The sequence below is a fragment of the Mastigoproctus giganteus genome, chromosome 6 (genome assembly GCF_048544385.1).
Source record: "Mastigoproctus giganteus isolate SK-2022 chromosome 6, ASM4854438v1, whole genome shotgun sequence".
In the NCBI taxonomy this organism is placed as follows: Eukaryota; Metazoa; Arthropoda; class Arachnida; order Uropygi; family Thelyphonidae; genus Mastigoproctus; species Mastigoproctus giganteus.
Window position 1 is genome coordinate 134,511,166 of NC_143580.1, and position 24,901 is coordinate 134,536,066.

At 40.8% G+C, this 24,901-nt stretch overlaps 1 protein-coding gene across 2 annotated transcripts in view; it reads left to right on the forward strand.

Moving 5' to 3' along the window:
* Window positions 1-24,901, forward strand: part of LOC150084592 (uncharacterized) — a 189,391-nt gene that overhangs the window by 155,785 nt on the left and 8,705 nt on the right. The window contains exon 3 of one of the 2 annotated variants that reach the window (XM_090376498.1): window positions 154-337. In XM_090376498.1, the coding sequence (XP_090232624.1) occupies window positions 154-337 (184 nt within the window). The remainder of the gene's footprint in view (window positions 1-153; window positions 338-24,901) is intronic. The other variant, XM_090376499.1, reaches the window with a different exon arrangement.

The window sequence follows — 24,901 nt, forward strand, 5'->3', positions numbered from 1 at the left end:
TCCCGCAGAACGAAAAAAATTAGCCAGTGAACACGTACTATATGCAGACATAATACATAAATATTAATAATTATTATTATTTTATTTATATTCTACAGACCTTTTTTTGTGTGTTATCATTCGCTAAATTTTCATTTTTTCGTTCTATTCCAGACACAAGAAGAAAGTCCAGAACTTCCTGCCATGTAAGAACGAGCACCAAGGCCATTGTGACATTGCTAGCTCCAACGGTGTTACCTACGATGACGTCCTCCTCAACCATCATCCGACACGGTTGCCTCAACATCCTCACGTGCCGGATACACAGACTTTAACTCCGATAGAGGTGAATGAAATGGTATTGGATTTATTAGGATTATTTCTGGCATGAATCTGTGCTTAAAATATTGAAATGTAGTAGAGGTACAACGTTCAGGCTCATTCTTCGCTATCTTCTTCATGAACGTTAAATTCATAATTCGGCAGCAATAACGTAAAACGAAGAAAAAGATAAAATAGAATGAATCTGAAGGTGAATTTACTTTCAAAATGACTTTCTTTTTTTTTTTTTTTGTTGTTGTTTCCTCGTATTTTTGTGTGTAGATTGTAAGAAAAAATAAATAAAAAAAACATTATGTTTGCAGCCATTACGTATCACTAGTTTAACAATACTTCATGGTGCTAGAATCTCCAAATGGCTAGTCGGATCCGTGTGACCTCGTTTGTTTCCAGGAGCAAGCGTACGGACTACTTTCTTTTTTCCTTTCTCTCTCTCTCTCCTTTTACTCTCACCGTGTAGATATTTTTTATCTGTCTATCTAGCTTGGCTATGCGATATGTGGATATCGAGTGGTCGTTTAAAGAACGCAGCTGTGACCTCCACGCGAGAATCCTCGCTTTCCTTCCCAGGTATTGTTACGTCTACTGGCAGTTCGGATCACGTGACCCCCCCTCTCTTTTCCCCATCCCCCATTCGTTGGATTCGCCTGCCATGCAGGAAGAATTGACGCCTACGGAGTGTTGTGCTCCTAAACAATTTCTGAACCGTTCTTTGATTAGTTTCGAAGCTCGTATCTCCAGCTTTATGGAATTTTCTGCTTTCTGAGTTTTAAAGCAATTTTTATGAGCACGATTTCAGAGAAGCGAACCGTAACGCGGTATTCTTTTCCTCCCATTTAGGTGCGAAAACGTTGAAAATCGAAGAAACCTACTTAGATGAAACTTAAAGACACTAATAATGCGCAAAATGCAAGGAGGTACCCTGTTAAACGTAGTCTTAAACACGTATTTTTAATCTAAAGACTGCAACGTTTCGAGCGCCGTTATTCTGCCCTTCTTCAGATACGCAACAATATAAGTCCTTTTAAATCACCGTAATTGTTATGAGCGAAAAACTAAAAAAAAAAAAAAAATGTATTTTCATTTGAAAACCGGATATAACGCGTCTTTATCCTTAATTTCTATTTATGGCATTTCTTAGTTTTTCCTTAATAACAGCGGTCTCAAATCTCTGCCACAATCCAACTGCCTCTACATGGAAGTATCCGTCTCCTACCGCGCTAATTATTTGGCTTAATAAAAACAGACAGCGTCCATGGACAATAATAGTAGCTTGGCTAAAGGAAACGCTCGTTATAATGAGGCGCTTATGCCAGACAACACCCGTAACGGTCATGTGATCAGGCTTGCAGCATTCGCTGTCATTGATCAAAGGCCTCACACCGCATGGACAGAGCTAAAACGGATATTCCCAGATCAAAATTATCTGGCTTTTATATCAATTCCCGTTACTGGGCTCAGACAGACAACTTTAGCTTTTAATTACTTGAGAGCTTTAGCGTGTACACTTAATTAAAATTTCAACGCCAGGCTAAAAGTCGTTTTCCATAGTTTTCCTTGCCGTTACGCATTTCCAAATTTGCTAATACCCTCTAATTGTATCTTTATAAATTATTCATTCCTGACAAATTGCTGGATGACGTCGAGTATGTGTTAGTGCCATGGTACGAGGTCTTTGCGTTGTGTAAGACAATATATACAGGGTTGGAACAGGTTCTACTTTTCACAGGCCACTTGTGTTTTATAACGTTAATTCGCTATGACGTCATATCAATGAACCTACTTAGGGTCGCATTAATGGAATTATAATAGGTTAGATGAGAAGGGAGGGAGTGGAATAGATTCCACCCAATAACCACCATTTACTGAAATTTCAAACAACTTAATAATAATGAAACTTGACGAAGATTGGAAATATAACTTTGGTGAATGCAAGCGACCCCTGCTTGCCAACATTAAAGGGAACAGATGGGAATTTGTGAGGGGAGGGTAGGGAGCTCATCTCGTGTTAAAGATACAACCAGGAAAAGCTCCAGTTATTTGTTGATGACTAGGGGAAGCTGTCTTAACGGACTCGACTGGGTATCCAAACAGATGGGGTGACCATCAGTGTCATTACACATTGTTATCTTCTGGCAAACTACCCAATGAGCTCTTGTTGGTACGGAGCAGGGGAGGAAGGAGAGTGGATCACGCTGACACCACTTATTACCTAAGCAGTTAACGAGTTGAATCGACCATAGACAGAAACATTATTTGCAGTTCGTAGGAGGGAATGAGCGTGTAAATAACCCCCCCCCCCATTAGAGATTTAGTCGAAGAATGGGGAGAAAAAAAAAAAGAAAGCGTGGAGTTTAGAATCAAAGGTGTGTGCGGAGGATTTAGCGAGGATTAAATCGCTACTGAGAAAGAAAGAATGAATGGAAATGGTAAACAAGTCCGTCGATCGTTTTCCTTCTTCGTGAATCAAGAGTTCAGCCATTCGTGATTGGATTCGTAATAGAGGGATTAATGGCGCTTAAACCCGCTGATTGTGACTGCAACCCATCTAGCAGTCAGGATAAAGAAAAAGGTAACTGAAGACATTTTTGCCTATTCGAAAATAAACGAATCCCTCCGACAGCCATCTTTAACAAGCCTCGTCTACGCAGGTATCTGATCAAATCAACTTTACAATTTTCACGGTTCTCTCCCCCCCCCACCAATGTCATGGTAACCGAATAGCAACGCACGATACGGCATTCCTCCCTTCGGTATTAAACATGGGATATGGCTTCCAGTTCGCGAGTCTGAGGTGGGTTGGCTCCAAAAAATATATCCCTTGGGTCCGAGAGCCTTCGCAGTTAATAATTCAGAAGCAATGCTCTTTGATCTTTCCTTGTTCCTTTGCCTACTTCAATCTTTTTCTGTAACCATGCCAATAAAAGAAGTAGAATTGTATATATCGGCAAGGAGATGGTGGAATAAACGAGTTGATGGACATAGTTCGAATCTTATATCCCCTCTTCCATCAGGGTATCTGTCTTTATTATAATCTCCCGCTGTACATTCACAAAAGGAATTCTCGGACTCTTTCTTCGGATTTTAATATTATCTGCGTATTAGGCTAACACCTTAATCCCTTTAGATGGCAAACAATTGAAAATCGAAGTCACACAGAAGTAGAATTTCATTGTTTTTTAAAAAAAACAATAAAATTTCTCAGTACTCCTTTGAACACTGTTAATTTCAAATAGCTTCTTTGGCCGTTAACTGTCTCGTTTCTTGGAAGTGTTGTCTGGTAGGTTAGTAAAGCAAGTTGAGAAAGGTCCATATGGATGGAGAGAAAAAGCTTATTCCTTCCATGTTATTCCGTTTGAAGATTCTCCTTTTTAAGGTGGGCGCTGCCGCGCGAGCAGATGGGAAAATTCACATATTCAAAACGGAAGGCAAAGTCGCTGTGAATGTTTTGCGAATCATAAATATCTCACCTCCCTTCCCCCTCCCCTCCAAAGCCTGCCTGCACTTTCGTAAACTCTGACTGAGAAAAGGGCTTTATTCTCCACTCGTCTTCGGGGACCGGCAAAGTACTGGCAACACATCGAAGGATATTCTACGAGTGTCGTGGCTTGTTTATTCTATGTCATTCTCACTAGAAAAACTATCATCCGGGGACTGACATAAAGCGAGCTGAATTCCAGATAGCTGAAAATCTCATTTTAATATAAGCTTATGTAAACACGTTCAGTATATTGCTTTATATTCTGATAAGGGAATGCCTTTCCCCGGGCTTTTGAATAATGAAAGTACACCTGACTGCGCATATCAACCCAGCACGTGTTTCTCCAAGCAAGTGGGATGCACTGTGTGTACTAGAAGTGGTGTTGCTGCTCACAAATTCGAGCGGCTAATGTAGCCTGTTATAGCCAAGATCGTAAAAAAAGTCTCGGATTAAACGAGATTATGCAGCAAAGATACGCTCTAAACGAGTATTATTTTAAACGCGCTATATAACTTAAAATAATAAAATACATCTGCGTTGCGATGGTATGAATAAATTAAAAAAAATGTTAGTTAAAATGCATCGTGTCAAGAAGGTAATCTTGTTAAAGACACCACTGAAGAATACAGATCTTCCCATTCCTCATCATTTTGTCGCATTTTTCCACTAATTTCTAGGTACCCTGACAATAAAATTCGACAGTTCTTGAGTTAAAGAAAAAAGGTGGGGGGAATAAGTTAGTTTTGACCATCCAAGAAATGATCAGAGGGAGAAAAAGGCCTGGAGATACGTTGCTGCTCCATTATTCTTGCAACGTAGGGTGTGGCGTTATTATGGAAGCGCATTACAATTAACCAATGAAGGTCGTTTTGGAATTAAAGCTTGCCTTGAAGGGTCCATCCATTTAAATTGTCTTGAAGCTAGACTACGCTTCGTTATAACGGTCGAAAATTTATCTCCATCATACCCCACCACCATATGAATCTGCAGTAAGGCTTTCAGTAAGACGACAACTTTTCTTGTGATCTAATCGGTACCTTTTTAGGCGAATTTCGCATACTAGTTCCACCACCCACTTCTCATCAATCGCTGTTCGTTTCAAAAATGGCTCGCGAACTTGCCTTGCTCCTAGAGAGGGACAAATAGATCCTGTTGCTATCCATATTTTAAAGTTCCTTTGTTGGGTATAGAAAAAGCTTTCGTTTACTTTGTAATCCAAAACCAGACATATATCAGAAATCTTGAGGTAGGAGTCCTGCATGGGTGTGTCATGTCGGGATTACTGTTTACCGCCCTGTTTATCCCAAAACCTCAAGACTGACAAGATAACCCACTCTATTCTGACGTTATAAAACCACCTCCCACTACCAACTAAGATAACTGCCAATGATTACGTCAACCAGATATTTCTCGCTCACTTGGAACTGTTAGATGACACATGCTGTACGCTCACTATCATCGCTATGATCTGGATTGATCATTATTATTTACTAGTGGTAGCAGTGACAAATGATTCAAGAAAGCAAGCTTAAAAAGCATTAGCCAAAAAAAAAAAAAAGTCTTCCCACATCATCCATCCATCCCCTCCAATATATTTTCTAGTTTTTCCTTGAATTTATTTAAACTACACATCTCAACAACAACAGATGGAAGTTTGTTCCAACAATCAACACCCGCTGGCTGAAGGCACATCTAGTAGTGGTGCATCTTGTTTCTTTCCCGAAACCACCCATTCTCAAGCAGAACCGGAGCCCTTCTTGGTATGACCACCCTCTTTTTTACCTTGCCCTTCTCTACACCCATTCTTACAGATAATTTCCTTACACAGAACCACAGAATTAGCAGTCAAATACCAAATCTACAAAACCACTGCAGATGCGTCCAAATATTCAACCCATCTCGATCTTTATGATCCAGATGCGTTGAATTACACTGTGCAATTCAACTGTAATAAGTATTCATATTAAAAAAAAAATAGATGTTAATATTTACGTGTTTTCTTTTCCTTGTACAGAGCCAGAAGTGTGGATGGACTTATGTCGCAGGTAATACAGATATGAAGGTTCAACAGAAATGAAAAACTATAGACTGTAGCATACTGTTGATGTGCTGATAATGACCATTGTTACGTCACAATATTAAATTGCCATTTTTCATGTGCGACGAGCCAAACAGGTCAAATAATGTTGAGATATCTTCCACAATAAATACTGCAATAGAACACTTAAACTTTCCGAATTTCAAAATTATTATAAGACGAATTCTTCTCTAAAACAAGTCCAGTATGACGCAGTTAAAGCTCTTGGGCTGCCCACTGCCAACGTAACTAGGCTTACAAATCTTTGAAAACAAACAGATAAAGAGAGAAAAATAAATGGAGCTTTTGGCCAGGGATGATTCTTTTGTGCGTACCAAAAGATTCCTCCTTCGAGAAAAGTAAGTTGGAAACCTGAAACTTTTTCCAGTAACCTGATGTGAAACATTCTAGCTAACATTCTGGTAGCTCTCTTTAGCTAGAAAGTTTATCTACCGCTAGTTATATCTCGCATGATTTTTCTTTTTCGTTTTGTTTCGTGTTTGTATCTTCCATCCCCTCCATCCCCCCAATGTCCCCCCTTCCTTCTCCTCAGATCTGAGCGATGTTTCTCACCATTAGTCATCCTGCCAAGAAGAGATTACGGGAACACCATCATTTTTCTTCATGTCAATATAAAGATCGGAGTTAGTTCATGAAAACTTCCACTGAGCAGACCCATCAGTAGATCATTTAGTCCGGCATTTGGTGGTCACCGTTCGAGATTTCTTCCTACAGGGATTTTAAGATGCATCTGAAGACGGCAAAGAAGAAAAAAAGGAAAAGAGAGAGAGAGGAATATATCCCCTACAGCATCACACCTCTAGACATCACGGGCTTGTCAACGTCACCACTTGTATACGGGGAAGATCGGGGGAAGGGGGAACCAACACGATCAAAGAAGGAGGGGGGAAGTTTCCTAATGTCTTTCGGTCGACTGCCGTGAAATATTGCTTCTACTTCTCTAGGCCTAATGACATCTTGGGAAAGAAACTCGCAGAGCTAGTAGAAATCAGATGCTGGATATCCCCAATCTTGGTTACTAGGCAACCAAGTTCATTCCTATAGAGTTTGTCCATCGATTTTGTACAATATTGAATAACTTACGCAGGGTTTAGTGTCAAAGATAACTTTGGCTATTTTTAGACTAGCTAACCCCCCCCCCCTTACGTCATCCGTAGGCTAATGTTACACACCCTGTCCAGTGTTTCGTAATTATATGAAAAAATTTCAAACGAAACGAACTCCACTGGAATACTGCATGCGAATTCTTAGCGGGCATCTGTTCACCGCTGTTAATAATGTACAAAAAGAAAAAAAAAATCTTTTTTAATACAGAATAGCGTACGTAGACCACATCAGCCAAGATTAATGCACCAGAATGTTTTATTCCTAACGTTAATAAAAAGCAACTGCGGAGAATAAAAACTCGATATGTAGGGCCATAAAACATCCGGTGTATTATCGCGAGGCTTACCAGCATAATTCCACTGCACCCGATCATTAAGTATATATAGCAATTCTTCGAAAATTCGTGATTGCTTTCGTTCATCCAGCAACTGCCACAGATTTTTCTCGGTTTTGCATAGCCAAGCAGATAAAAAGACAGTTAAGTCGCTTTATCACCAACGCTTTGCCTCTCTGGTAATATGGATTACTGTCGGCGACTACAAAATGGCTGTCCTTCGCTTAAAACGTACCCGATTTAAAACGTAGTCAAAATTACCTGAAAAAGAAAGGAGATTCACTTTATATGAACCGAACCCTATATGGCTGTTTGTATACACACTTAAGAATATTTTAAATTGGAGACTTTCCCAGAAGGATCTGAAACGGTTGGGTTTTTCACTGATGAGTGCCCCTTTACCCGCTGAATGGACGGAAGAGCCATCCAGACAGATGTTTAGTATTAGAATGGCCAAGGAAGTCTGACTTTTGCTGCATCAGCCAAAAAAAAGAGTAAAATAACAATAATAATATTGATAAAATTAAATAAAAGAAAAGGAAATGGACAACCTATGCATTTCCCTCCTCCTGTGGGTAATTAGCTGACCTTTGAATTTCTCCCAAACTATCGGCCTCTCCCACCCATGTAGGTAACTTATTCCAGTAATTTATAACTCGCTGGCTGAAATAAAAATTCCTGCAATCCAATCTAAACGTCTCCAACCCCCGCAACAGGAATTTCTGGTCCCTAGTTCTAGAATCATTTATAACAGTAAAAAGTTCGTCGTCACTCATTTTACTTATGCCTCTCGAAGCCTTAAATACCTCAATCAAGTCTCCTCTAAGGTGCCTAGTTTCCAAGCTCTGCAACCCACATATCCCGTCTTTTCTCATATGGACGCCTTTCTGCCGATCGCACCAGGCGGGTTACCCGTCTTTGTACCCTTTCAAGAAACACAATGTCTTTCTTTAGGTGCCGTCTCCACACCTGAACACAGTATCCTAACAATAGCCTTATATAATGGGAGATTATGATGTCCTTATCTCTACTAACAAATGTTTGATAAATCATCGATAGGACACCGTAGGTCTTCCTTGCAACCAGTCTACAATGCTCGGCGAACTTCATGTCTGAACATATCGTAACACCCAAGTCTCCCTTTCCTACACTACCAGCTTTAGTTCAACTACACCAAGCGTATAAGTTATTTTGGGGTTACTGTTCCCCAAGTATAATACCTTACACTTAATGGATTAAAGCATAGCTACCATTTTTCTGACCATCCCTGGAGTCTATCTAGGTCATTCTGAAGAAGCTCTGCTTGGCGGCGATCATTAACTACTCTACCGATCTTTGCATCATCTGCAAATTTAGACATCACGCCCTCTATCCCCTCGTCGATGCCATTTATGAAAATCAAAAACAACAGTGGTCCTAATACTGATCCTTGGGAAACCCCACTTCTTACATCAACCCAATCTGAGGAATAACCATTTATCGCAACCCTCTACCTCCTGCCCTGATGCCATTCAACTATCCATCTAAGGATTTTCCCTGTGATTCCAACCTGCTCCAGCTTATAAAGTAACTGCTCATGTGGGACTGAGTCAAATGCTTTGCTGAAATCCAAATAAACAATGTCGAAATTATTCCCTAAATCCAGCTCGTGAGTGACCCTTTCGAAATAGCGAACCAGGTTTGTTAAACATGATTTTCCCTTTACAAACCCATGCTGAGTGTCCTTCAAAATTTCATTTCTATCTAAATGATCCTGAATTCCACCCTTGATCATTGCCTCCATGATTTTCTCTAAAACTGAAGTTAGACTGACTGGTCGATAATTTCCCACTTCACTCTTTGAACTGCACTTATGTATTGGCGATTTATTGGCACTTTTTCAATCCAACGGAATCGCTCCCGAGTCCAGTGATCTCCCATAATTAGCCTCAATGTACTCACTTGCCGTCTCCCTTAAGATTATAAGGTACATGCCATCAACCCCAGGAGCCCTACAGGCGAGTAAGGCTCCTGGTATATGTGCATTATGTCTGTAAATTTCGTGTTTTCCATGGTGGGTTTCGTGTGTTAGCTGGATGGAAAACAGTGCAGGGAAATGAACTACGCAACCCTCGCTTTCTTTCGTGCGTTATATAAATAGCTGCACTGCAGAAGCCAATCAGTAGCTGACTACATTAGCCCCAAATATTCCCCAGTGGTTGCAGTCTAGGCCTGTTTTTTTTTTTAATTCAAGGGTCATCTCGCTTAAATCTTAGAAGGATACATATATCGCTGTAACTGAACTGCAAATAGCATCTCCAAAAAGAGCTTAAAGTTGTGGGCCGCAACAAGATATACAGTGTCCGTAACAGGAACGATTATCAAACAGTTTCTGATGTAGAGCTATCTCCAAGGTCCTCTTGTTCCTAGAAGAGAGAAATAATGAAGCTCGCAGATATGAGCAAAAATCCTCTCAAGTTTCCAAGATTTTTCAACAATTCGCCTCGCCTCAATGCCGTCCACAGTATAGAAACGTTGTTAGCGGCAAGACTTACTTTAAAAGCATCAGCATGTCTCACATTAAGTTGCCTTCCCCATCACTTACTACTTTTTAGCGGCACACTGAGAGGAAACATACGTTAACCCTAGCGGCAATAAATATCCAACGTCTTCTCTTCTGCCGCCGTACAGCGTCTCTTCTTTCTCCCCAAGCCGAGCCGATAATTTCAGGACATCATTCACAGGGAGTTATCTGGCCAGGATGCGGGATAAGGAGCCATCTTTTCCCACCATTAAAGTCATAATCACAACATAGTTGGAGAGAGCAAAGGCAGGTCGATTTTTATAAAACTAACGTCTTTTCCTTTTTATGCATGCAAAATCACAACTGGCTGGCAGGCGTTCGCTCTCTTCCACGAGCGCTTCCACGTCACACGAGCGATTTTAACCATTCCTTGTCCTATTAATTCTTGGCCACAGATTTTCTGTATCTATGGAAACTATGCCTTGCCATCCTTCGACTTCCTTCCCTCCACACCTCCCACAAACTTCGGCTAACTTCCTTACCACCTAAGTCCATCTGATCAACTTTAATGGCGCTTTTATTGCCAACATTAATATTCCAGCACAGGAAAGAATGCCATCTCTTCCCCCTGTCCCCTTAGTGAGGCTGGACGACCACGAATAGTCGACATTCTAATCTTGCACTTGAAAATATGGGGAGTTTTCTCGGTCTGCGATACGATAATTGGGTATGCCATAATTGCAGCGTCTCTTGTTTGTCCAGTGAGACTCTTCAAGCGTTTTATTTGGGAATTCGAGACATTCAGGGTCCTTTATTGCAGTCTATGTTGTCTTTATCTCTTTTTGGCTTTTTAATCCGTCCACTGCGCCCCATTTTTTATTTTTTAGCAGTCCCACGTTTTAAGTAGACATTGCTTTTAATTCTAAGTTATTTACTTAAAACATAAAGAGTTATTAAAAGGCCAAAGGATAAATTGAATTGGAATTTCTGGTCTGGACTGCTTAAATTCAGGTTCTGCTAATTCGAAAGAACCACCTTCATTTGGATGATATTAACATTTCTTTTTGGCTACAGTGAAATGTCACATTTTATTATTTTTGTGAAGCGCATCTACAAATGCGACTTTAGGGCCGCATGCGGCTGTACTTATATATACAATCCATCTGTAGACTCACCCATCTGTTTGCTCATGCGCAATAAAAAGCCCTTCGAATCAAGTGGTCAATATTTCTTAAAAAAAAAAAACAAATGGGTCACAGAGGGATAAATGCGTCATATTCGACAACGTCCTTATCCTCTGCATTCATCCCAGAGATGGGAGCTTCATGGGTTGAGTATTAGAAACTCCTTCCATACTGCGTAGACGGTATTGATTTTTTTTTCCTCTTTTTTTTAACCCTCCGAAATCAACCAGCGTAATGGAAACAAAAATTTGCATTGATTTTCCAGCATGGATGTTAGTTTCACCCTGTGACCCCCTAATGTTTCGTGATCTTCCCAACATGCCATGCGCTCCCTCATCCAAGGCAGTATCTCTATATCGATCTAAATAGAAGCGCCGTGCCTTAGTAACAATTGCACCGAAGGGAGGCAAATCTTTGTTCAGGAATTTCTGATACTTTATGCTGATATTATATCACGATATGAAGATAAATTTGAGTTTATGGTCGTTCCGCCATCCCCCTCCTACCCCTCTATGTGCCCTGGGCTGACACCAATTTGTGCCAGCAGCATGCCCGGTGTCTTTAGTAGCAGAATCTCGCTCTCCCTCTCTGTCGGCCGTCAACAATTTCATTACGCCCTCGCACGCACTGTGGCAACCCCCATAACTGTACTTATTAGCCAATTCGGGAGGGGATGGGGGAAAAACTAGGGGGAAAAAACATATTCGTGGGAGGTGGAGTATAATCATTTCTATGTTCCCGCGAGAGATGTCAAGTGGGAAAGCAAATGTGGATGCTGGAAAGTGCTCTGTCGATCCAATTTAATTGTCACGCGCGACTTAACTACACATGCGAGCTGCAACTTCAGGTTTAGTCATCCACGCCTTTAGTCTCGAACCGCCTCCCTGCCCTCCAACACACAGGTAGGGTTCTCGACTGCGGGTTTCCTCTTCACTGGCTGGATTATGTGTATTCATCCGCCCTGCCACGATTTCGTCTTTACAACTTGGTCAAGCGATTTCCTATTTATCGATCCCTTTTACAACTCTCTTTCTTTCCGCGTGTGCATCTTTCCATTGTCTACTACCACCACCACCAAGCAATTTTCTGCAGGGGTGGATAGAAGTCAGCGCATCGCCATTTAAGTCTACAACAACTAATGGACGGCTCCTCATCCATTTCACCCCTTTTTCTCTTTCCACTCTTCTGTGGAAGGATGAAAAATGACCGAGTTTCATTTCCATTTGCCCTCCCCTCCTCACCCTTGCCTGTCATTAACTAGAAACTCGGAGACCAGAGGAGATTCTAACAACCTCACCAGTAAACGGATGCACTAGCTCCTATTAGTCGTTCGGCGTAGCGATAATCTTCGAGGGAGGGAGGAACCGGGGGGGAGGTAAGAGTTTGCTATTGACTGGTGTGTTGTAGCTCTAAATGTACACACTAATGAGGCCGGGTTGTACTGTTAGGACTTAGAAAAGTACACCGCAAGAAACTTGATAAAATCCCTTCGAGTGCCTGTTAAAAGTTGAACAGGCAGCACGAGAACCTCACTTAGATGCAATTCTGCTGGGTTTCAGCTCTCAAGAAGTTCGAATTTCGTAGAATTTAGTTTCTTTTGGAATTAAACACCGGACGTTTCTGTCACTCATCGAAGCTGTGAACCAAGAACGTACAGTTAAAGTATCCGAATCCCTAGATGCGATCCCCTGGTCAGAAAATCTCAATGGAATCTTCGGGAGAGAGCTGGGGGACACAGGGCATGGGTGATTTTGGGAACCAATACCCTCATCCCCATAGGAAATTTCGAGAACCAGTACCTTCACTCCACAGGAAATTTTGAATGGTTCTAGTTTGTCCCGAGTCGATCACTGAAAGTAATTGGAACTCGTGACATTTCCAGTGACCTCCCGTGGTCGTATTTCAAGAGTACACTTTTTATACCGGAAGTTTGCAATCCATCACCTCATCACGCCGCGTTTATTGTAATGTCAACGTTTACAGTTACCGTGGCAACCCTGAACGAGTTACCATGGCGACGGTAAATTTGGATTAAAAGAAGAAGAACCGCGAACACTGTGCCGTGACAAAAACATTGCTGAGGCGTTTTCTTTCTTTTTTTTTCCCTTTCTCTTTCTCTTTTTTTTTTTTTTTTATCACGTACAGAGATGAACGGACTATTTTATTCAGCTTTCGGAATACAAAGTCCGTTTTTCTAAAAACAATTGATTCCGAATACGCATTTTTGAAGTGGACAGCTGTTATCGATTAGCGTCACGCTGCAAATAATACCACGATTCTCACGAAAACCCAAAAATTAGTTTTCCTGTGCTGCTGGTGGTGATGGTTTTTTCTTATTATTATTTCTTCATTCTTTTTCCTTTTCTGCACTACATTGTATTCATACCTGCTGGTCTGTATGGGCAAAGTGATGTGGTTGCCAGCGCGACAAGGGCCGCTTAAAACCTTTTCGCAGCCACGCAGCTACACGGCTTCTCTCCCTCTCCCTTCCGACGCCCTTACCCCCCCCCCACCGCTCTCATCACCGCCACTGTGTTCAGTCTGCGATTTCGCCCATTCACCAACTCAATTTCATGCTTGACAGCGTCCGTTTCCCGCCGCTCGTTTCTGCTGTCCTATCTGGAGGACCCCGACATTCACTGCTGATTTCGTGCTGCTTTCTGTCTTGTCGGACTGGGGCGGCAGACGCAGCGCCATGCTCGATGGAGTATGAGAGGCGGGCGAAGGTAGTAGAGGACGAGAAGAAATCGTGACTTCAGGTGGTTGCCTTGATAAGCCTTTGAGGTCCTCTTCTCCATTTCTGTTCGTGGATGGCGATATTGGTTCTACTTCTCTTGCTAGTGAACTTCGCTACGAGAGAGAATTTGAAGTCTCTAGTGCACGAAATTGGATTTGAACAACGTCAGTGTCTCCTCTTTCCCCCATCCCTTCAATTTTTTTTTCTTTCTTCGTACTTTCGGTGAATATTTGTGTTCGAAAACTTCATCGTCTGTCAGCCAAAATTAAATATACCTCCATTAGTACCACTTCTGCGGCATAAAACAACTCATTTCTGTGTACAATATCCCCATGACTATTTTACGATACTAAAAAAACTAGTTAGCTTCGAAAAATAAAAATTATCACTCAAGAGAGGCTGGCGTTTCCTGTCCAGGAATAATATGCCTATCAATTCATGCGAGCTAAATACAAATATCATCGGGTAATATTCGATTATAATATTATCGACAAAATTCCCCTTTAAGAATACACTTATTCTTTCCTGTTTTTCAATAAATATACAGTAATTCACGCAATATCTACTGCGGACTACTATTATCAGAAATCGGCATTCAACAATCGCATGAGTTATCAGAAATTGGCATTCAACAATGGAATGTGTTATCAAAAATTGGCATTCAACAATGGAATGTGTTATCAAAAATTGGCATTCAACAATCGAATGTGTTATCAAAAATTGGCATTCAACAATCGAATGTGTTATCAGAAATTGGCATTCAACAATCGAATGTGTTATCAGAAATTGGCATTCAACAATCGCATGTATTATCTATTCAGTTGGAAAGCTAATATTGTCCATTGTTTAAACAAGTCTCCATCGTTTGGTTACAATACAATTTCCATTGTTTTGGAAAAAAGTACGTGTTAATAATACGAATATGGCTGTCGTCTGCCTATTTATGAAATGACTAATCTGAATTAATGTCGCCTCTACGGATTATTTATTTTAATTAAATTTCCACCGTTTGTGAAGCCTAAATAGGCAATATCAGATTCATTCTTTTGGGAATTGGGAATGCATCGTACTGTCAGCTTATTCTTTTCCCCCAAATTAATTAGTGAACTCAGTTTCGGCGCTAATAATGATAATCTTTGTCTTCATCTTACGAGGGACTCTTCGCTTGGCCATAAACTAGTGGGTGATCAATATTAAATGAATCTACATTCGCTGTCATTTAGCTGTACTGAATTAAAGTAGCGTAGTCCACGATGGAGGGCTATTATTTATGCAACCATCGTACACAGCGGGCAAGAGCCCCTGTTAGATGTTAAAATACTAATACCTCTCAAACGAGAAATGTAATTTTGGTTGAGTGAAGCAGCCGTACGTAGGTATGCTTGACGTGCGAAATTTTTCATGTAAGGACGAGCTGTCCAGGGTAATATGTCACGTAAGTCCGGCATCTCCGAAAGCACGACAAAAAGAAGTTATTACACGCTCGCGAGGCACAGAAGAAGAAAAAAAAAAAGTAATTTCGTAGAATATTGCATATGCATTGTTTACCACCCTCGCTTGTCACATGTTCCATTGTCGGACTGCAATGAAACGGAACCTTTATTCAAACATGGAAATTTATTCAGCGTTTGTCATATGGCAAAATCCTCTCCTCTCGTCGGAATAGAAAATGCGCGTGTTGCACGCCTTTCATTTTTGATGTTTATGACTCGTAGCTCAACGAGTTCTGATAAAGCAACTTTTACATCGGAGAAAACAAAAACAAACAAACAGATGAGTATTAAACAAAATGATATAACATCGCTCGGGAGCCCGCAGGATGAGACGGGCAACGGGAACAATCGAGCGACCTCTTGCGTCAGGAGTAATTTATCGTTGCGAACACGTTTCTCGGAGACGCTGTCTCGTCCCTGACTTTCCATTACAGACCCACATGAGTCATTCTGCAGTGCCTACAACTTAAACCACACTGACGCCTCGAAGAGGATTTTTTTTCCTAAAGAGAATATCTTCTTATTCACGTGAGCAAAGAAGTTACCATCATTAGAGGGAACCTTAAAATACCTGCTGTTGCACCCGGCATGAGGTGTAGGGAGACAACTTCAGAATACTACAGGTACCATAAGAGCCCCGATGGAGACTACTTTTCGTGTGCCCCTCCTCTTTATCGAAACCAAAGTTGGTTTAATTTGCATCAGATTGTAATTGAACAATCGATAGAAAAAGACGGTTTTTGAATTGACTATAACAGAGAAAATTTCAATGGGCAGGTCAAGGTCATTCACATTACAATGGCACCTATTCCCATCGACCACACACGCGCTGTTACGTAAGCAGTCGGTTCCACGAATTATGTTGGTGTACAGAACGAGAGAGAGAGAGAGAGAGAGAGAGAGATAGAGATAAGAGGCCAGTTACGAATGACCTCGCCTATAGAATTGTCCTCCACTGTAATCTGTGGACAATATGCCAACCATAACGCGGTTTAAAGCTGCTTCTCAATGTGTGACTGTTTCACACATTGAGTTGGGAAACGTTATCTACGGGTTCTCGTGTTTTGTTGCCAACGTGGCAGAGCAGTGGATATGCTCACCTGCCACCATTTTGAAAAATGTCTAATGCTCAGCCCCTGTCCTATCATTAATTCTCTATATTAGATGTTTTCCTCGGGAAAAGTGAGTTAACAGGTCTCACGTAGGATTTACAGGCACCATATACTGCCTCTTTGTGGTCTTCAGGCACAATCCACCTGGATGGGTGTTGAATCCGATGGGTTATTAAAGGATATTCTGAGTGCTGCATTTGCTTACCTTCTCGACTCTCCAAGGACAATTAACAAGGTTGCATATTAATGTACATTAATCGGCAAAAGCCGAGTTTGAATGGATCTAAAATTCATTCAAAGATCCGAGTATGGATCTAAAAGCAAACTAATTTGGTTTAAAATTCATCGATTTCATATTGTGAAGCAAGTCGCCAGTTTGTACGCGATAAGACAATCTCTTCAACTTCCGCTTGGGTAGTGACACATCACCAGTGAAGAGCAACACACATCTTAGGGAGCAATGCTATTTATTTGGAATGCAAGATTGGGGAATCTCGTGGTGACTCGCTGCTCAATATGAGACTGATGCAGTTTCTAACAAAGTTAGTTTAGAAGGGTAATTTCAGATGTTATAAACAAGATCATTCGCCCTTCGCGTGGTAGATTTATAAATTTCTTTACAATTGAGGCGTGCCTGGATCTAATATCAATTCAGATGGTCGCAATAGTGTTTTATCTTTCAACATCTACTTAGAATAGCTGCAACTATCTGTTTCTCAGAGATGACTTGTGAACGCCAGATTCCTTAACACACCCACAGAGCCAAGGACAAGGGTCAAATATGGCACGCCACACATCGAGCAATCTTACAAAGTTTTCCTCCAAGTGTGAACAACAAGGTAGTACTGTCCAAGCTGAAGACGATCCTGCTGCGATCCAGTCAGGTTATGTTAAACGCTATATTTTAATTTCTTGTTGTCTGTACATTACGGTGATGGTTTATCGCAAAGCTGCCAGCCTCGCGCACCGTGTAAAATATGTGAACTGAGTGCAGAAACTTGCATTAGCAATTCCCCCAGTGGCCTTTCAACTACATATTCTATCAGAAGCTAACATTTATTCTGTCGTCCATTAAATGAATGGTTGTGTGTTCCCTTTTACGAACCCCGAATTAATATAAGCTAGTCACGTGATGTTGGAAAGGTTTGGGGGGGGGGGAGGGGAGGGGAGGGGAGGAAGAATCCATCGGTGAAAAAAAAAATGACCCCCCCCGAACTCCTATTCTTGCTGCGTGTATTGCATGACGTGATTTCCCTATCATTGTGAGCACACTTCTCGCATGAAGTAAAACCAACCACGTACCAATTCCCCCCCCCCCCAGCATTGCCTCCCCCCTCTCTTTCACGTGTTTCGGCTCTGACAGAAACCAATTGAAAAACGTGAAATGAAGAGTTTTGGCGCTTCTGTTTTTCCTCGTGCAGTTGTCGTTGCAAGTGTCAGCCATCTTGACAATAGATCTATAGGCGGCATGGATGTCACGTAAACCTATCGACCTCTGTCATGAAACGCCCCGTTATTTACTGGCGGAACGTGAAGCTAACGGTAAACTTCGCTTTCCACGCTTGTAAAGAGCTGCGCTTCGGACCAGTGCTCGTATTATTGATGAGATCATGAACAGCAACACGGTCACGGTACTCTTTTTTTTTTTTTTTCCCTTCCTTTCCCCACCCCCTCCTCCCCTTCTTCTTCTTTACAAGCCGCAAACCGATCGTCTGCGAAAGATGCATAATTTCTACGCGCTCCAAACCCTAGTCGGTTCCATTAGGGTTGTGAACTATAGCAAATTACCATTTGGTTCTGCTGGTAATTCAGCGTCCTACAGAAGCGGAAATGACGTCACCGGTTTTTAAAGCTCGTTTCCGCTTGTTCCATCAAGAGAGAAAGCCTCAACTTCCATTTCCCGCCACAAAAAGTGCCTTCTTCCTAGAATTACGTGAATTTCAACTCCAAAATCAGGGCACCATTATGAGAGACCGCTTTTGTTAAAACTCCCATTTTCGACGTTACCCCCTCCCCCCCCTTCTCGCGAGCTCCAAACACCCTTCCGCATCTCTGATCTCCGATGCATAACCAGCAATCTGTCTTCTAAAGCCCTGTCTAAAACCTTTCCCTAAAACTATCTTAATCTTGATTGCATTATTTTCTGTTCGTCAGCGCCGCCATGACAAACTCTACATATAATCCGTAGATGATGTCAACACTGCGTTTCCACCGTCCCACTAATCCTCAGGAGATTTTCTGCCCACTGCTCTCGTCTCCTACTCAATATTTAATTTCTCCAGCGACTGCACATAACGTGATTCTTCGCTAGCGTCCTCTGTGCGTCTCTCTCTCTCTCTCTCTCTCTCTCTCTCTCTCTCTCTCTACCAACCCCCACTTGAGTTCGCTTGTAGCTCTCAGTCTGTCAATGGCATCGTAGTTTGGACACTCAAGTGGACAACACAATCGATAAGTAAGAACTCGCGATGCAGTTGGAAACTATGTACCTAAGCTCTCCTGTCCTGGCTGGTGCCTGTAGCACAGGCGATGTCACGTTCTTCTCTGTCCTGTCCTCTCCTTTATGAGACCTATTTATTTCGCAACTGCCTCGGCTACCGAAATGCGTTTTAGAAACACGTGATTGCTTTCTCCTTCCTGTATCGAAATACTTCTCATGCACACGCTCCTTAGATTTTCTTTTCTTTTTTTTTAAACACCAGTTATTAGTCGAATGTTTTGTTTCTTTCGATTATTCGCGAATTTTCCAAAAATTACTTTCAGCTACTAAACCCTCCTTCCTAAAAAGCAATAATGACCCAGTTTACCACGTGCCATTAAGCCAGGTCCTTTGAAAGTTGCAAACGATACGAAGTCAGTGGCTTAAGTCTCCTAATAAAAATCTCCCGAGTCGCTGCTGTTGAAGTTTTGGTAATGATCTTCCAATAATGTGGTCTGCTAATTCTTTAGTATCGTTGAAGTCTTCCCTGATGACTGTAGATAAGTTCTGTCTCTAAGGGTTCAGCAGATCGATAGCTACATTCCTACTTCCCCAAATGGTGTTTCTTTCCATCTTCACATGTGCCCAGTTTAACAGAGCTTCAGCTGGAGTTTGTTTTCTATTAGATACTATTCATTTCTCTCTCGCGAAAAAAAAGAAGCGTCCAATAGTCCATCGATCCATCCAACATGTATTCTAGTCTCTAAGAAAGAAGGTAGCTAAGAGAGTGCAAAATAACTTTCCCCGGGACATTCTGAAATCGGAAAGGTTAGGAATTTCTCCTGAAACTTGAAGTCGAAGTTCATATCTAAGCGAAAAGGAAATCGTTTATAAAAACGGGTCCACGCGTTCAGAATTGAGCAGTAGAAAACAATCTTTTATTGCTGTAGGTTAGCCATGAAAGGAAACGTTTAATATTGCGATCTGTTCTTCTGTAAAAGCTCTTTTCGATGACCATCCATTTTCATATATTTCCAGGACACCAAAATCCGAATGGAATGCAAATTTTAATTATAAAATTCGGTTAAATGTGTCGTATGTTCATAACTCCACATTCTCCTGACTGACGTCTTTCCTTTTAGAGAACTCTTAAGCTGAAGACATGCCCGTGTGAAATCCAAAATGATGCCACAGCAGGAGGAGGAATTCTATTTGCCGTGTTAGACAATGATGGAGACGTAATCGAGTTATTTCAGAAGGAGAAGAGGTTGCGTAACAGATTCAATTGGTGGCGAAAATCCTCATGGATAGCTTTATCGATTTAGAAGAAAGAATTTCCTTACTCAGACTAGCTTGGCTCCATCCCATGCAAATTTGATTTCATCGTGAAGCAGTGACAACACCGCGTATTCCTCGATATTAGGAGATCTCGAGGTTGACAGAAAGCATTTTTCTTTCGGAACAGTTCTATGTTACCACTTCTGTCGTAAGCATGGAATTCGACATTAATTCTTGAATTCGATGGAATTTTAACCACAGTTGTATTGTGACGCGTATTCGTTGGAACTACGATTGGATGGCTTTGAAATGCCATTTTTTTTTCTAGATACCTAAATGGTACTAAATTTCGGTGGGTGACAATCCTCTTCCTAATTTTCAAGCTCGAAGCAGAATGAAGTTTAATTTAGAAACAAAGGTTTCAGTTGTCTTTTAAGATTTTTGGTTGGTACCTTATGTAGAGCGGATCCAGAACATTAGTTGAGCACCACCACCATTGTACACTGTAATAATACAGAAACTCTGCAAAATGGCCAGAAATGTGTGCAATGTTGTGACACTGGGTCTGGCCACACTGTCACCAGGAAGGCGAGCACCTGGACAGCCTGCCCAGTGCTCGTCTACGCCAGGAGGTGATGAATTAAAACCTTGATAATGAGCGACTAGGTTTGCATTCAGATGTTGTTTTCAACCCAGCTTGTATAAATTGTTGTCTTCTTTGAAGTGGTATCTACTTCACCAGTACCTCCAATTTCAATGTTCTTATTTGGGAAACAATTAGAATCAAAGTCTATGCCGAAAGCATCGAAGTCCTGAGGTTTAGCCTCAATTACGTTTGAGTCCTGACGAATAGCACAGTTGGTAGTTTGAGTCCTGACGTTTGAGTCCTGACGAATAGCACAGGTGAAAAGACCTGCGTTTGAATCCCGTCAACGATGGGGAGAATTCTTATGGGCCTATTTCGCAAACTGGTTCAGTTAGAAATGTCGGGCGAGAGTTGCATGGTTTTTTCTTCCAGCAAACAGCAAAATCGACCACAGAAGCAACCCTCTCCTTGCTTTGCTTAACATACATAAATAACGTAAGATTTGCTGATGACATTGTGCTGATCGCATCACCACTTGAAAGACTCGTTAATTTTTAAGGCTTTGCAAACATTAGGCCTATAAATTAATATAAGTAAATCAAAAGTAATGTACAATGAACGTATTATAAACCCAAAGACAACTGGAGAAAAGCACAACCAACGACGAGGAAGACACAAAGATCTATGGTAGAATAACAAAAAATAGATTGGTGGATAATCTAGCAAACATGAGTTAAGACAAGATCAAAGAAAATAAATCCAAATGGGCAAGACATGTAATATGGATGAAAAATAACAGGACTAAGAAAACAATTGAGTGGACCCCAAAGAGTGGTAAATGAAGACGGAGAAGGCCAGTATCAAGGTGAAGCAATGGGATAAAAACACAGGACATTTATGGAGTGGGAAAGTTGAAGGCCAGAAAAGGTGGAGGATCCGAATTCATTTACGGTCTTAGTGAGGAAATAATCCCTCATAAATGTAGAAGACACTCTGTATACAAAAATTTACCATTTAGTTTAATTGCAGTCGAGTAGACTGATCCATAATTGCTAGCTGGGTCTGTACATTGATACGTACGTTGCAAAATACTTGGCAGTGCAGCAGTCGCCTCAGTGCAATCAAATGCGTCTCATAGGAAACAAATTACTCGCGTGTAATTTGTGTAAGTATTTTTGAAATATCATTCAATCTAAATTTAAAACATTCTCTTTACGACTTGTAGGTGTGCGTGCGCGCGCTCGATGAGCGTATAAATCCACGGGATACGCGCATTTTCATAGAAATTTCGCTCGGCATAACAACGTAATAACGGCTGTTTTATGTGCCACATTAAATGGTGCTAATGGTCCAGTTAATTTAGTTTGCTTTCAATAAGAAATTAGTCCCGCTCTACGTGAAAAGTCATAAACATCATTAGGATTGTTCCATTATGACATCCGGTTGATGGCAAGTGATGAAAATCCACGTTTTCATAGGACCTATGTTAGAGTTTATATAAGAGACTTTTCGTAAAGAAATGAATGTCACATAGGAGATAATATATCAGAGTGGAAGACGATTTTACAAATTATTCAAATAGATCAGTATTCAAAATAAATATTTTTATCTAAAGATTTCGTTATAATTTTAAAAATTAATGAAAGTTGTTTATTTTATTTCTTTATTTTTACTGCGGTAACACCACTACCATAAAAACAGTATTTGTTGTGAAGACTCAGCTGTTTGGTAGCATATTTGAAACTACCCATTAAATGGTATGGCTGTTGCATTGTAAGACTTCATCAAGGAATGAAAGCATGCATTTTTCTTCGTTTCTTAATGGAACTTATAGAGGAATATGTGGAGTCAAACTTCTTACAGAGGTCATCTCGTAAATCATGGAATACTACTTCCTTACTCCAAAGTATCCAGGATCCCTCCTGTCCAACAACTTTTTGGGAGGAATTTTTATAGGCTTTTAACAGTAATAGTACAGTAATAATAATGGAAGCATGTGATGGAAGAAAGCAAGCGTATGAGCTTAGGTAGCATCAGCCAAAAAAAAAAAAAAAAAATTCACACAACCATTCCCTCTAAAAGTTTATCCAGTTCCTCCTTGAATTTAATTAAGCTACCAACTTCCACAACGACAGATGGAAGTTTGTTCCAGCAATTAACCACCCGCTGGCTAAAGGCAAATTCCGCACATCTATCCTACAACTGCCTTTCCTCAATTTGAATTTATGACCCCTTAAGTTCGTAATCTCAGCAAGTGGAAGGATCCCATCAGAATTCAGCGTGCTCAACCCATTCAAGGCCTTATACACCTCAATCAGATCAACCCGCAGATGCCTAATCTCCAGCCGCTGCAATTCACAGAACTTTAAGCCTCTCTTGGTAAGAGGATCCCTTCGTTCCCCTCACCTATCTTGTTGCCCTTCTCTGTACACGCTCAAGCAAATCTACATCCTTTCTAAAATGCGGCCTCCAGACCTGTACGTAGTACTCAAGGCGTGGCTTGACCATTGCCTTATACAAAGAGATAATCACCTCCTTTTCCCTGCTGGAAAATTCCTCTGGCAGACTGCACAATTACTCCCAGGTCTTTTTCATTTTCTACCACCCTAAGTGTAGTACCACACAGTTGGTACGTTCCTCTGGGGTTACTGCTACCCATATGCAGTGCTTTGCATTTGTTAATGTTAAACTTCAGTTGCCACTTCTCAGCCCATCTGCCCAAATTTTCTTGATCCTGTTGCAGTAGCACATTGTCATTAACAACCCTGCCAACTTTTGTATCATCTGCAAACTTCGACACAGCCTGATATGCCTTCATCAATATCATTGATAAATATACAAAACAACAGCGGGGACTCCACTAATAACATTAGTCCACGAAGAGCAGCGTCCATTGATTACTACTCTGTCTTCTCCCACTCAACCACCCATTTATCCATTGTAGCAACTTACCCTTAATGCCATTCTGCTCCAATTCATGTGTGAACGTAGATGCAAAATACGTATTCAGATTATGAGCTGACTGAGCAGGATCATCAACAGTCGAACCATCGACATCAAGTGGACCAATAAGATTCATCCCCTTCCTTTTAAAGTTTATATAAGTAAAGAAGTCCTTGCTGTTTTTCTTAGCATCTTTTGCCAAAGATTTCTCGTAATCTGCCTTCGCCTGCCTAACCTCCTTTGTGACCTGATTACAGACTAGCTTGTATCTATCATAGGCTTCTGAATCGCGTGATAATTTATATGCATCCCATGCATTTTTCTTCTCTACCACGAGTCCCAATTTGACAACCATTTAGGCCCAAACTTGAACAATATTTCTTAATCGGTATGAAACTTTTAGTAGCTTCCACGATTAATTCCTTGAATTCTTCCCACTTAGAAGTTGCTGTTGGTAACATCATCAGTTGGTCCCACTGTACAGAATTTTTTCCCACCTTGACCAAATTAGTGTGCATTGAGCGAGGGCCCGCAGAGTTATGCCCATGTAGAACGTATATACACTAACGTAAAAATAAATAAGTTCATTTGGCGAACAGCCGGACTGTCCGTCCAAGTTCGAAATGTCAAAGTCAGCCTGTCTTTAAGAATAATTTAAAAGTTGATAAGATTTTTGTATAATAATACCGAAATTAAGAACTTCGTGTTTTTGACACCTTTTGTCCTTATTAATTCTTGTTAAGCGTAATTACAATTTTTTTTTGTCAATGAACTACTTATTGCAATGACCACTTTCCCTTTCAGTACGCTGCATACTGTGTTGAGCATTTTATCTCCCATTAATACATCCGCCAAATTGAGTTTTTGTTTTTCATTAAACAATCATTAAGAGAATTTCTAATTAACATTCTTTTTTCTTTCTTTCTTTTCCTCCCAATTCTTTTCTGCGTAATTAGAAGATTAAAACAGTGTCTGGAGATGCTGTTTTCACAAAATGATTCCCTTTTGTAAAGAAACTAAAACATTCTCGTATTAAATATTGCCAGAAAACTGTTTCCTCGGTTAACAGGTTTAATTATAAAGTTGATTATTTTTCATAAACGTATTATTAGTCTCGGATTCAGAAGCATTGATGAGATGGACGCCACCTGTCGTCTATTAGTTGGATAATTAAAACGTCATTTCAGCACGATTAGTTGTTAACACACGGGCGCCAATTCTCTATCTCCATACAAGTTCCTTCCACAGAACAGTGGTTGTGGAGAGAATGAACGATAGCCTTAATTGACGCCAATAGAAGTTCTTATGCAA